Source organism: Megascapheus bottae, chromosome 18, assembly GCF_031878675.1.
Source record: "Megascapheus bottae isolate mThoBot1 chromosome 18, mThoBot2.hap1, whole genome shotgun sequence".
In the NCBI taxonomy this organism is placed as follows: domain Eukaryota; kingdom Metazoa; phylum Chordata; class Mammalia; order Rodentia; family Geomyidae; genus Megascapheus; species Megascapheus bottae.
The window spans coordinates 44,111,734-44,124,252 of record NC_143526.1 but is presented as its reverse complement, the minus strand read 5'-3'; the positions used below and the strand labels follow the sequence as shown (position 1 = coordinate 44,124,252).

Here is a 12,519-nt window from a genome sequence, read left to right as displayed (position 1 = left end):
CGCGTCTTTGAAGTCACACATCCTACATTTCCCAGGAGAGTTCTATTTGTGGTCTTTTCTAATGTCCCTGTGATGGGATGGATGGGAGGCATTGTGACTGGAAGGGAGGCTGGAGCCCTCACATAGCATGTTTGTGTGGCTGTCAGTGTTTCCCTTGGTGGCATGTTTTTCGGGTGCTTTTGAGGGTGCTGCTGGAACTATAATACAACTATTTCTCCACATCTTCTACCTTAAAACCTATCAGACCACTTGTCCTGAAGGTATGTTAGAAATGGTCTTCACTGCCATTCACTATGTTGGATAAAGCCTTAGTTAACTAGATGTAAAAACTTCAAATCTAAGGACATATTTCCTCTCATTTTATGACTGTTCACATTCCAGCTTTAGGAAGTTAGAACCTCAAGCTGGGGAATTACACACTGATTAAAGAAATCTTACTGGCAAATCAAAACATTTCTCAGTGGCAGAGAGGAGACAGAGCTGCTCTCATCTCTTAACAGAGAGCCAATGGAGCCGGGAGTTTGGCCTAGTGGTAGAGTGCTTGCCTAGCATGCACAAATACCCGGGTTCGATTCCTCAGTACCACATACATAGAAAAAAAGCCGGAAATGGTGCTGAGGCTCAAGTGGTAAAGTGCTAGCCTTGACAAAGTCCAAGGACAGTGCTCAGGCTCTGAGCCCAAGCCCAAGACTGGCAAAAAAAAAAAAAAAAAAAAGAGAGCCAATGAAGCCAAGGCCCCCAGAGGCCACAAATGTGGATACTGACTCTGAAGTTCTTACAGGAAGACTCAGGGAATGAACAATGAGAACAGAAACTGCCTTCAGGTGGGGAGGGCCAGCTAAACACAGGAGTGCTGGTGGTCAGTCCAGTCGGTACCCAGCCATGGGAGACATTAAGGTGAAACAACACAGAGAGCAGTGGAAGACTAACCACAGGGTGTCATGTGACAGGAGGCAGGTGAGAAAAGTAAGAGCTGGGTGAGATCACACCTTTGGGAAAATAAGAAATGATGTGGGAGAGCAAAGCAGCCCAGCTCTCCCTTTTGCTTTTCTTGTCACTACCTATTGATATGTCTCCCATAATGATAATAGGTATTAAATTTGCCACACTTGATCTCTCCAAGGTTTACTAATCCTAATATGTGATTTTTATAAAGTTAAAATTTTTAATGCATGTTAAAATTGAATCATATGGCAAATAGTATTATCATGATTATGGTTTTCTTTGGAGCTCAGATATTAGACTTTAGGTATAAAAAAATCAAGATGTTTTAACCGTGGGAGTTAGAAACAAACCTTTATAGCTTGTTGAAAGCACATTTAACCAAACTAATTGAAAGTATTTTTGTGGTAGAAATAGGAACTGGTGAATTTAACCCACAGTTATATCATCTTGATTCATAGCGGACAATATCAATACAAAAAATGGCATGCGTGTCTTTACAGTGCTGGTCAGACTTGTTATGAACCCTGGTGAATCGCCATTTCAAATGCCCCGGATCTGCTGCCCCACCTGACCTTCTAATATCAGAAGGGAGAAGACCAAGCCATCTAATAGCAGGCACGGTGAGATTGTGGGCTTCAAAGGACATGGACTGAAACAAAGAGCAAATGTACATGAGGTGAGGTTACTAAATGTAGAAAGTCCAGCATACCTATTTTTACAAACCAAATTCTAATAAGGAGGACAAAGTGTTAGACCGTATTCCTTTCCTATGAGTGAAACACCAAATGTCTGCTCCCATCACTGCTGGTGAGCACATAGCTCACACCCTTTCACGGGCTGTGAACGTGGCCAGGCCTCAGAGCCACATGGAGACTACCATTCATTCTGGATGGAAACAGGGATGTGTGGTTCTGACAAGTTTTCAAGAGATGCTGAAGCCATGGCCTGAGACCACACTTTGAGAGCCACTGCCACACGCACTGCACAGTCTAATGGGTAAAATCAGCGGTGCTTCTCCTTTATGGTGAGAGAAAAGACAAAGTCAGAACTCAATGCTACCTGTAAGACTCAAAGCATGTTTTGGTGGAGAAGGTCGTGGGCCTGCAGTTGCTGCAGGAGTCTGGAAGATGCAGGGTGACAGTGTGACTAACCGGGAGAGGGTCTGTACTGTCCAGTTACATGGGTCATGCTGGGAGCTGGCCTCAGAGCCACTGAAGGACAGATTGACACATTAGACACTGATTCCCTAAGGAGTATTTAGCTTATTAGAGAGTGGTAAGTAAATGGAAAAGCCATCAGTCAATGTAAAATATCTAAGTAATGAAAATATGAAAACTACTTTTTTATACTTACCATAGATCCGTATTTATAGATGCACATTATTTCTATGCCTGTTAAAAAAGGTCCACCATAAATTAAATAATCAGCCTTCCCTTGAGTGGAATAATATTCTCTAACAATATTGTGTAAACGTTTCCTCAGAGCAGAGAACCCAGGTAGAAGTAGGGTTTTGATGTGGGGATGGCTGTGGGTGGTGTGGGGCTGTGTTACCGTGGGGGTCAGCATCGACCAGCGTGAGCACAGGCATGTGAAACGTATCCCACAGCTTCTTCACTAAGAGTCTCGTGTTCAGATCAGGAATGCCTTTGCCCTGCAAGCAACAGAGGAATCATGTGGAAATACCACAAACAAAGCTAAGAGTAAGGGTACCACAGCAGCACCAGCCTTGTCTGTGTGCTCATTTACTCAGATAAGGGCTGGGGCCTCGGGCAGCAGGACAGTGTATGACCTCTCCCTCTAAAAATGTGGGCTCTTTATCACCACCTCTATGTCTTCTCTTCATTCAAATGTGACATGAGCCAGGCCTCTGTGCTAGTACTGGATGGAATTCAGAGGCCCAAGGCTATCCCAGGGTGGTAGCTCTTGCTTGTAGCTGTATGGCCCTGGTTAGTCAGGGGGTGAGAGCAGACAATGCTGGCTGGCTACAGCACACTACAACATACAACCAAGGAGCTACTATCCATTTCAAGGACCCCGCCCCCACCTCTGCCTCTGGGCTCTCTGTCTGCATTTCCTTTTCAATGTTAGAGAATAGGAGTTCCTGCTGATCACTGGGTTGACATGGGTAAGATCACACTCAAAACTTCCTCCCAGGAAGAGCAGTGTACACCGGCTGCTAGCCCCATGGCTGTCAGCAGGGATAGCTGTGAGATGCAACATGTAGGGTCATGTTGACTTGCTTCTCACATTGGGGCCACCAAACCCTTATGATGCATTCCCAACACTATCCCCTTCTGTGCTTGTGGGAGAGACTGTCCCTACCTCCTTCCAGGCCCTTGCTAACCCCGGTCATTACCCCCCTCCACAACCCCCCCCCCCAGCTCAAAAGCCTCCATGGCACCTGATATTTCTGCAGAGGTCAGATACACCTGGGGACTTAGCCATGCCTTCCACAGCCCCATGGAGTCACCCAACACCTGCTGTTCCCACAATGCCACACTTCTTGGTAATCTCATAAGCCAGTGGAATTTTAAGTAGAAGAGCTTTGCTTCTTCAAAGACCTAGGCTTTAGCACAGATTTATCAAAGCAAAAGGCTGAGCAAAGAGCATGAAAGAGTGGTGCCTGGCCACACTCTGGCTCTGCAGCAGCCAGCACACCCTAAGCTCTTTCCACTCTCCTCTCCCTCTCCTCCTCTGGCAGGTTCACTGGTAATCCAGCTTTATGGGCTTCTCCCACCTCATCCTGTAGCCCAGTAGCAGGCTCAACAGGAAGAGGACAGTCTGAGGAGCCACTAAGTGGGCCCCTGTAGTGCCTCGGTCTGGGGCTCACAGCCTGCAGAACTGTGAGCAGTAACTTGCTCATTTGCAGAGAAATCCATTCTGCAGGGATGCAGCAGGTGAGCTGGCTGGGACATGGCCTGTGCCGAGCAGTGCAGAATTCCAGTCTTCCCAGCCACAGGAGTCACGCATATGCTTTCATGTTCTTTGCTCGTTTTTGCACATCTGTGTGTTTAAAGGCAAGCTCCTCTGGTGAGTTAAGGAAGTTACCTGTGGAGGAAGAACACTGAGAAGCCCCATGATTAACACCAATAGTACCGTGGGGGAGTGGTGTGAGGGAGACACCAGGGGCCCAGGGAAAGTCCCCTGCTATCAGAAAATCATGGGAATTTAAAAATCAGGCCCTAGGCCAGACGCTGGTGACTCACACCTGTAATTTCAGCTACCCAGGATCACAATTCAGGATCACAGCCAGATCCCAGGCAGGAAAGTTGGTGAGATTCTTATCTTTACTTAACCACCAAAAAGGCAGAAGTAGAGCTCTGGCTCAAGTTATAGAGTGCCAGCCTTCAGCAGTAAAACTCAGGAACAGAATCCAAGTGCTGAGTTCAAGCCCCAGGTCTGGCATAAAAAAAAAAAAAAAAAAATCTCGGGGCTGGGAGTTTGGCCTAGTGGTAGAGTGCTTGCCTAGCATGCACGAAGACCCCGGTTCAATTTCTTCATACCACATACATAGAAAAAAGCCAGAAGTGGTGCTGAGGCTCAGGTGGTAGAGCTCTAGCTCTGAGAATGTCCAAGGACAGTGCTCAGGCCCTAAGCTCAAGCCCAGGACTGGCAAAAAAAAAAAAAAAAAATCTCAAGCCGGTTACTGGTAGTTCAGATCTGTAATCCTAGCTATCCTGGAGGCTGAGATCTGAGGATCATAGTTCACAGCCAGCCCAGGCAGGAAAGTCTGTGAGATGCTTAACTCCAATTAATGACCTAAAAAATGGTTGAAAATAAAAGCCCAAAGACAGTGCCCAGGTCCTGAATTCAAGCCTCATGACTGATAAAAACCCACCAATGAATCAACTGATCAGGGCTCTGGTCTCAATTTCAGTCAGATCTAAGGAGGTTTGTTAAACACCCTGGACAAAACCAGGATGTCGCCCAAGGAGCAGAGGTGATGTGGACAACTCAGCCACCACCGGAGCAGCATGTTAGTCAAGGGCACAAAGGGATGGGGGATATTCTACCGTGACCATGATGCATGGAGACAGTTTACTGCAAAAGTCGTCATCCAGGAGCCGTTGAAATGTTGCATCTTTTTCTACAATTAACAGAAACTTCGCATCTGTAATCAGGTCTGTCAAGCTAAGGCTGAAACGCTGAAGGTAGAGTATTTCAGTCTCATATCTAACTATCAATGCTGGATACATAGATTCAGAAGCAGCTATAGAGAAAATATTTTCTTTTTATCTTCAGTTACATAAACAGATCTGTTTAGTCATCTGTCCCTTCTACCTTATGGTGAGCTCCTGAGAAGTCTGAAGAAGGGTCCACGTGTCCATCTTGATGGGCCCTGGGGTGTAACTTGTTCCTTACATTGAGAAGACCTGGTTTGTCAACAGAACAGAGGAGCATTCCCAAAGTTTACCTAGTTTTCCCATTTAAAGGATACTCCGAATTCCTTGAATATTAGATGGCACAGCAGTGGCCTACATTAAAAAACAGACATTTTATTTCAAATACAAAATAAGTAAAACTCCATTGTTAAAGTGTATTAAAAAATTTTGTTTTCAATGGTCTGTGCCCTCAACAGGAACTAGATCCACCCCTTATAGAAGAACATGCACACACACACACCAGCTTGCAGCATTTCTGGAAGCATTGTAGGTATGTGGTATAAGCAGGAAAACTGCAGAAGGAGAGTCAGCATGGTGAAGTAGGCTCTCTTGGAATCCCTTCCCATTCCAGCTTCTCTGGGAGCCCAGAGATCAGCGCTGCAGGCTCTCTAAGCATTGGTGCCCAGCCAGAATTTCAGTTCAATGTGTTGGTTATGGAGGTGACATAGTAATCTTTCTGAAACCGTCATGCCACAGGCAATCTGCCTGAAAGGAATAATCCTTTTTTTTTTTTTTTGCTAGTCCTGGGGCTTGAACTCAGGGCCTGAGCACACTGTCCTTGGATTTTTCTCAAGGCTAGAGCTTTACCACTTGAGCCACAGCACCACTTCCAGCTTTTTTTTTTTTACATATGTGGTACCAAGGAATTGAACCTGGGCCTTTGTGCATGCTAGGCAAGTACTCTACTACTAGGTCAAACTCCTGGCCCCAGAATAGTCTATTTTTTAAAGGGAATGTGTCTTTTTATTTTAATATGACTGCTGGCATATTTTAAAATGTGATGGATTCATATCCCTGTAAAGTGATTGCCTACTCAGCCTTCATTTATATTTTAAAATCTTAAGGTCCAAGTTGTATCACAAACAAATAAAATGTATTTCTAATGGAAGGGACAGACGGGAGGCCGAGGCGTGAGACGGGAGAGCTGCTCACCGTGGAACCACAGGTGCAATTCACCCTGGTACCATCTTCTTCCATGTATCTTAAATTGCCAGCAATTAGCCCTTTGGATGTGGACAGCTAGAAGAATAAGGAGAAATTATTGAGTGCCTCTTCTTTTAAATTTGTGCTGCTAAATACCCTGGTCACACCCAACTCCTGAATCACTTGTATTTTAGCTCAGACTGGGATCTAGAGATGCAGGAGAAACTAACTCAATTCTTGGAGGTACTGAATATTTGTTTATCTACCTGGTTGGATCCATTTATCCAACCAGGCAACAGATTATTTAAAATTATGAGAAAAAAGCCGGGCATGGTGGCTCACGCCTGCAATCCTAGCTAGTGAGGAGGCTGAGATCTGAGGATCACAGTTCAAAGCCAGCCCCGGCACAAAAGGACCTGCGACTCAACTCCAATAACTACTAGAAAACCACTGGAAGTGGTGCTGTGGCTCAAGGGGTAGGGCAGTAGCCTTGGGCTGAAGAGCTCAGGGACAACGCCAAGGTCCAGAGTTCAAGTCCCACGGCCAAAAAAAATTATGAGAAAAGCTATAATGTGAAAATGCCACTTTCACATAAGAAGGCAAACATGGCTTTCCTTTTCATTTCAGTTTTAAGGCACATTTTGTCTTAGCAAAACATTTTGCTTGAAGTGCTACTTACGATGTGCAGACTTCTCCTTGGCACCTTGAGCATACACGAGATATCATCTATGATGGTGTCCACAACAGACTGGTTACCAAAGAGTTGACTGTCAGTGTAGTATATGTCTCTATGTAGATTTTAAATGTGTGATTTAATTAACCATCACATTTTTGAATATGGCAAGTATCCCAGAGGCATTTGAAGAAAGGATCTCAACTAAGTAAAATACAACCTTTATGGAAAGTAATTGACTGTCCCAAAACCAATCTTACGTGACTTTTCAAAGCATACAGGGAAAGTTAATCCAACTAAATCTCACGCTGCATTTAAAGGTGCATTTCCAGAATAATATATTTACCTTTTGGTTGCATAAGTGTTGCTCTGCACTAATTTATAAATCATGGACAATATTTTAAGAATTAGAGCTGAAAAAGAAAGCAAACAATTCATTTTCATTTCCCCTAATAATTTAAAAAGATACTGCTCTTAAAAATGTTTAACCGTCTCCAATTACTGTCCATAACACCTTTAAAATGATCTTCCCAGAAGAGAGGGGTTAAATACAGAATTACTTGCCTGGTTACTTCCATAACCAGCAAAGCAGACAGAATAATTTTCCACTAAATAACAGCAGCAACAACGACAACAATAACCATTTCCTTGAGAAACATATTTACTCAGGAATATAACAATGATATCTACTTCCATAACAATGCAAAACTCCAGACAATTATTTTAAGTTGAAATGTTCTAGTAAAGAATCAAAATTACTGAACAGAGAACAACTAATATCTAGAATAAGCCTACATTCATTTATTCTTTATTACAGAATGCTAAGAAAGATTTACCAAATTTTTGAACTGATTTTGGTGAATCACTTTTGATTTTTCTTGTGGCACAATGAGACACCATCTGAAGACCCACAGAATCGTCAAACCTGTTGTTTTGTTTAAAGCAAAGGAAAAAAATGAGAAGGTCTTCACTTCTGGACACACAGTACATACAACATTCCCTTCTGCATGGCATGTAAATCCCACTGAAGCATTAGAGACACCTGACTTACAGCTTCATCTTTGCAGGTGACAAATAAATAGCTTTATAACTCACAGGTAACTAAGATACAGTGTCTACACTAAATATATTTGCTGATGGGGCTGTGTCTACTTTATTGGGAAGACATTTAGTATATGTGGAGTGATCTGTGTATTTCATAGTTTGTTGTTGTTCTTGTTTCCAGTCCTAGGGCTTGAACTCAGGGCCTGAGCACAGTCCTTGGGCCTTTTCCTCAAGGCTAGCACTCTACCACTTGAGCCAAAGCACCACTTCTGGCTTTTCTATGTATGTGGTACTGAGGAATCAAACCCACGTCTTCATACATGCTAGGCAAGCACTCTACCACTAGACCAAACTCCTGGACCTCATAGTTTATTATGTTTTACATATTAATGTACCCACTTACTAATTTGACTCCAATTAATAATAATAAATGTTGAGGTACTTTATTTCTAGCAAAATGACATCCTATGAAATAACTGCTGGTATTAGATTATTACATGGACCTAGCAAACCTCTCCTGAAGGTGGCAGAAGATGCCAGGCAAAGAAACTAGGTGTCAGCTGCTTTTAAATTAGATGAAATCCATTTTTCTAAAGGGATGCAAAATGGCATAGGCATACCCAGTTTGTACTAATTTATATTCAGGATAAAATAATACTCTGTGACTAAGGAGCCTTGATATTCTTTTCATTGTTTCTGTGACTGTTAGAAACCCTAATGCCATCCCTGCTCTGGTTTTCATCTTTCAACAGACTGGAAAACAAATGGTGTCATAGGTTTGAGGGCTTGGCTCTGGGCCAAGTAGGGGCCAATGCTCAGGAGAGTGTCTGGTGGGGTTTCCCCATTCAGGACACTTTCCCTTCAGGCTGTGATTACGACCAATAGGAGCTGCCCTGAGCAGTGGTTTAGTTTTATGGCAGAGGTGACTGCACCCCCCAGCGTGGGAGAACTCTGTGCCTACATTTAGCATTTTGGTTCTAACCTCTTGCAATGTTCTTTTTTTTTTTTTTTTTAGATTGTGTAACCTTTTCATCAGTTATAGTGCTTGAACTCAGGGCCTGGGTGTTGTACCTGAGTGCTTCAGCTCAAGACTAGCACTCTGTCTCTGTGAACTACAGTACCACTTCCCGTTTTCTGGAATTTGAGACAACAGTCTCATGACCTTTCCTGCCCAGGCTGGCTTTGAACAGCAGCCCTCACATCTCAGCCTTCTGAGTAGCTAGGATTACAGGAGTGAGCCTGTAATAGCCCAGCTATGTTTTTGTCCTTTCTACTTGTAGTTAGCACAACTTCCTGTATGGTATATACTTTTTTTTTTAAAGCATGGCAAAGTCCATAAAAAGCACAAACTCTGACTTGACCTCTAACTCAAAACACATTGACTGATGCTGACAATACAGGTAAAAAAGTAGCAAAAGGCCCACTTTATATTCTCCCAGGTGGTTCTGTTGTCTATTGTGAAGGCAGGTGCTTCATGTTTGGCCAAGCTTGTGATCACATCTTGTATGGTATTTTCTATAGATTCGAGAACCTCAGAACTGAAACAATAAACAAACCAAGATTTGATTTTAGTGACAAACTATGCTTTACAACATAAAACATTTCCTCATGTCAATACTAAACCTTCTTTCTCAGAGGTGGGGAGGAGACTTCCTGCTGTCTGGCCTAGAATTCAGCCTCTGGGGTACTGGGTTACAATTATACACAACCAAACTTGGTTTCGCGCACGCGCGCGCGCGTGTGTGTGTGTGTGTGTGTGTGTGTGTGTGTGTGTGTGTGTGTGTGTATGTATTCTCTGGGGCTTGAACTCAGAACTTGGCTACTACCCTTGACCTTTTGTGCTCAAGGCTGGTGTTCTACCACTTGGGCCACAGCTCCACTTCTGGCTCTTTGGAAGATAAGAGTCTCAAAAACTTTCCCGCCCAGCTGGCACCACTGATCCTCTGATCTTATCCTCCAAAGTGGCTAGAATTACTGAAACCAGACTCATTAGTTGTTCTTAATCCATGTGAATAGTGATCTCTCCCACCAAATCCTAACCTCAATACTGCCCTAAAACAACTGTATTTACAGTGGTTACTTACAAAGCAGTTTTGTCAGGTTACCATTTGAAGTAATCTTGCCCTTTGGCATTAATTAGTAACTATATTTGCAAATATATTTTTATCTAGTCATACTAACTGACTTAGGAAGTTAATACAAACATACTGTCTTGAAATATTAGTGATTCGTGATTTACTTTTTTTTTTTTTTTTTTTGCCAGTCCTGGGCTTGAGCTCAGGGCCTGAGCACTGTCCTTGGACGTTCTCAAGGATAGAACTCTAACACTTGAGCCTCAGTACCACTTCTGGCTTTTTTCTATGTATGTGGTACCGAGGAATCGAACCCGGGTCTTCATGCATGCTAGGCAAGCACTTTAACCACTAGGCCAAACTCCCGGCCCGTGATTCGTGATTTAATTTGAAATAATGAAAGCACAAGGCCTTGCTTTCAAACTCTAGTGCCATGAGAAAAGACATGGCTTTGAATTTCTCTCCCAAAAATGTGATATAAAAGAATTCCAAAAGAAACTGTTCATGTAGCACATTGCCCCATCTGATCTCATGCTTAAGAATCGGCCCATTTTGAATTTTGTGACTCAAAAAGAAAGTTTATCAACACAAAGAATAAATGTGAATTCTGCACTAAAGGATTGATTTGCCAATTCTGAAGACACTTTCCAGAAGAACATTAACATTGAGTCCAGTTTTCTGTCTGCTGACTTGTCACTTCACAAACCATCAGCTTCAAAGAATGTTGTTCTGTCAGAATGTTAGTGCACAGTCTGATTGGGGGAACCAAATTAAATCTAGCAAATGGATGAAATGCTCAGTTTTCATTTCTGTGACAATTTCAGAACTTTACTGAAAACTAGAAAATCAACTTTAAAACATTTAATGTCTTATAATACCAGGAGATTTAAAAAATCACCCAATTATGCCTTTCATTTTTCCCAATTTGGAAAATAGTTTCAGGGGATGACTTACTTAAACAGATTTAAGAGGAGCTAAGCAGATTAATTTGCCAATACTGATTTTTTTAAAAAAGGAGTACTCCCCAAACTAAATCCTTGGTAAAAATCCTAGCTACTCAAGAGGCTGAGATCTGAGAATCACAGTTCAAAGCCAGCTCAGGCACTAAAAAGTCTGTGGGAGTTTTACCTCAATTAATCACCAGAAAACCAAAAGTGGCACTGTGGCTCAAGGGACAGAGCCGTAGCCTCAAATTGAAGAGCTCAGGGACAGCTCCCAAGCCCAGAGTTCAAGTCTCAAGACAGACCAAAAATAAAATAAAGACTTCAATTAGAATAAAAAACTTGGTTGATAAACCAGAAAAACAGGTAAAGGAAGCAAAGCAATGGAGCATTTTAAGTAAACAATAAAGGAGTGTTAACTAAGTACATGTGTAAACACATTTTCTGTAGTTAATTCTACCTTGAGTACCAGAAGAGTGTCCAGTTGATTTTAAACAAATCGCTCCCTTTATTTAAGATGTGTGTTGATGTCCTTGCTGTGAGAAACTGTAGTCACTGAGCAGAGACACAGCATTCCTTTTCCCGTTTTCCTTTCCCCTCACTGAAACGCCCTGTGAAGAGTGTGTGTGCGTGTGTGTGCTTTCCATTATTTACTTGTTGCCAGTCCTGAGGACTCAGGCCCGGGCACTGTCCTTGGGCTTTCTCAAGGCTCTTTACCACCGGAGCCACAGCCTGCCTCTGGCCTTGGTCTGTGTATGAGGTACCAGGGACTCGAACCCAGAGCTTGGTGCGTGCTGGGTGAGCACTAGCAAGGGGCCCCACGCCCGGCCCTTCCCTTCACTTTTTTGCTCTAGTGCTGGCTTTTTGTGTTTAACTGGATAGGCGGGCCTCTTGGACTTTTCTGCCTGGGCTGACTCCGAACCATGAGTAGCCAGGATCTCAGGTGTGAGCCCCTGGTGCCTGGTACTGAAGGCTTTGTAAGTTAAAAAGAAAAGAAAAAAATGTTATTTTTAAAGAGGAAACAAATGGATGGATGCCGGCCGAAGCACGGCTTCTGGTGCGCGCAAGGTCCTGGGTTCAGACCCAACACCCACCGCCCTAAAGCAAAAACCCACACCACAGACCACCCGGCCGAAGCTGGGCCGCCTCCGGGAGGAGCTGGGCCGCCTCCGGGGAGGGAGCCTGGGCCGCCTCCGGGGAGGGAGCCTGGGCCGCCTCCGGGAGGGAGCCTGGGCCGCCTCCGGGGAGGGAGCCTGGGCCGCCTCCGGAGCCTGGGCCGCCTCCGCCTCCGGGAGGGAGCCTCGGCCGCCTCCGGAGCCTGGGCCCCCTGGCCAGGCCAGGCCCAGCCCTTCGCGCGCCCCGCCGCGCTCGGGTACCTGGAGGCCCTGCGGGTCCCCCGCACCGGGGGCTCCCCGCCGCCTGCGCTCAGGGAGGCCCGCAGAGAAGCCCTGTGGCGGTCCAGGACCTCGAAGAACGAGGCCTCAGGGCCCATGGGCGCAAAAGCCATGAGAATAAGTGGTGGTGACCGCCTCCACGGC

At 44.3% G+C, this 12,519-nt stretch overlaps 1 protein-coding gene and 1 long non-coding RNA gene across 5 annotated transcripts in view; one reads left to right on the top strand and one right to left on the bottom strand.

Moving 5' to 3' along the window:
* Window positions 1-8,029, top strand: part of LOC150050640 (uncharacterized) — a 14,663-nt gene extending 6,634 nt beyond the window's left edge. For 2 of the 3 annotated variants that reach the window (XR_016538686.1, XR_016538684.1), the window contains exons 3-4: window positions 1,446-1,621; window positions 7,742-8,029. This is a non-coding gene — a long non-coding RNA (uncharacterized LOC150050640). Of the gene's footprint in view, window positions 1-1,445; window positions 1,622-4,822; window positions 5,097-7,741 lie in introns of all 3 variants that reach the window. The other variant, XR_016538685.1, reaches the window with a different exon arrangement.
* The window catches only part of Spo11 (SPO11 initiator of meiotic double strand breaks), a 14,986-nt gene extending 2,467 nt beyond the window's left edge, over window positions 1-12,519 (bottom strand). The window contains exons 1-11 of one of the 2 annotated variants that reach the window (XM_090352558.1): window positions 12,358-12,519; window positions 9,393-9,506; window positions 7,761-7,849; window positions 7,271-7,337; window positions 6,931-7,039; window positions 6,261-6,347; window positions 5,384-5,420; window positions 4,959-5,068; window positions 2,497-2,596; window positions 2,299-2,336; window positions 1,518-1,594 (exon numbers count right to left, since the gene is read on the bottom strand). In XM_090352558.1, coding sequence (XP_090208684.1) covers window positions 1,518-1,594; window positions 2,299-2,336; window positions 2,497-2,596; window positions 4,959-5,068; window positions 5,384-5,420; window positions 6,261-6,347; window positions 6,931-7,039; window positions 7,271-7,337; window positions 7,761-7,849; window positions 9,393-9,506; window positions 12,358-12,488 — 959 coding nt within the window. In that variant the 5' untranslated portion in view covers window positions 12,489-12,519. Of the gene's footprint in view, window positions 1-1,517; window positions 1,595-2,298; window positions 2,337-2,496; window positions 2,597-4,958; window positions 5,069-5,383; window positions 5,421-6,260; window positions 6,348-6,930; window positions 7,040-7,270; window positions 7,338-7,760; window positions 7,850-9,392; window positions 9,507-11,441; window positions 11,532-12,357 lie in introns of those variants that run through there. The other variant, XM_090352559.1, reaches the window with a different exon arrangement.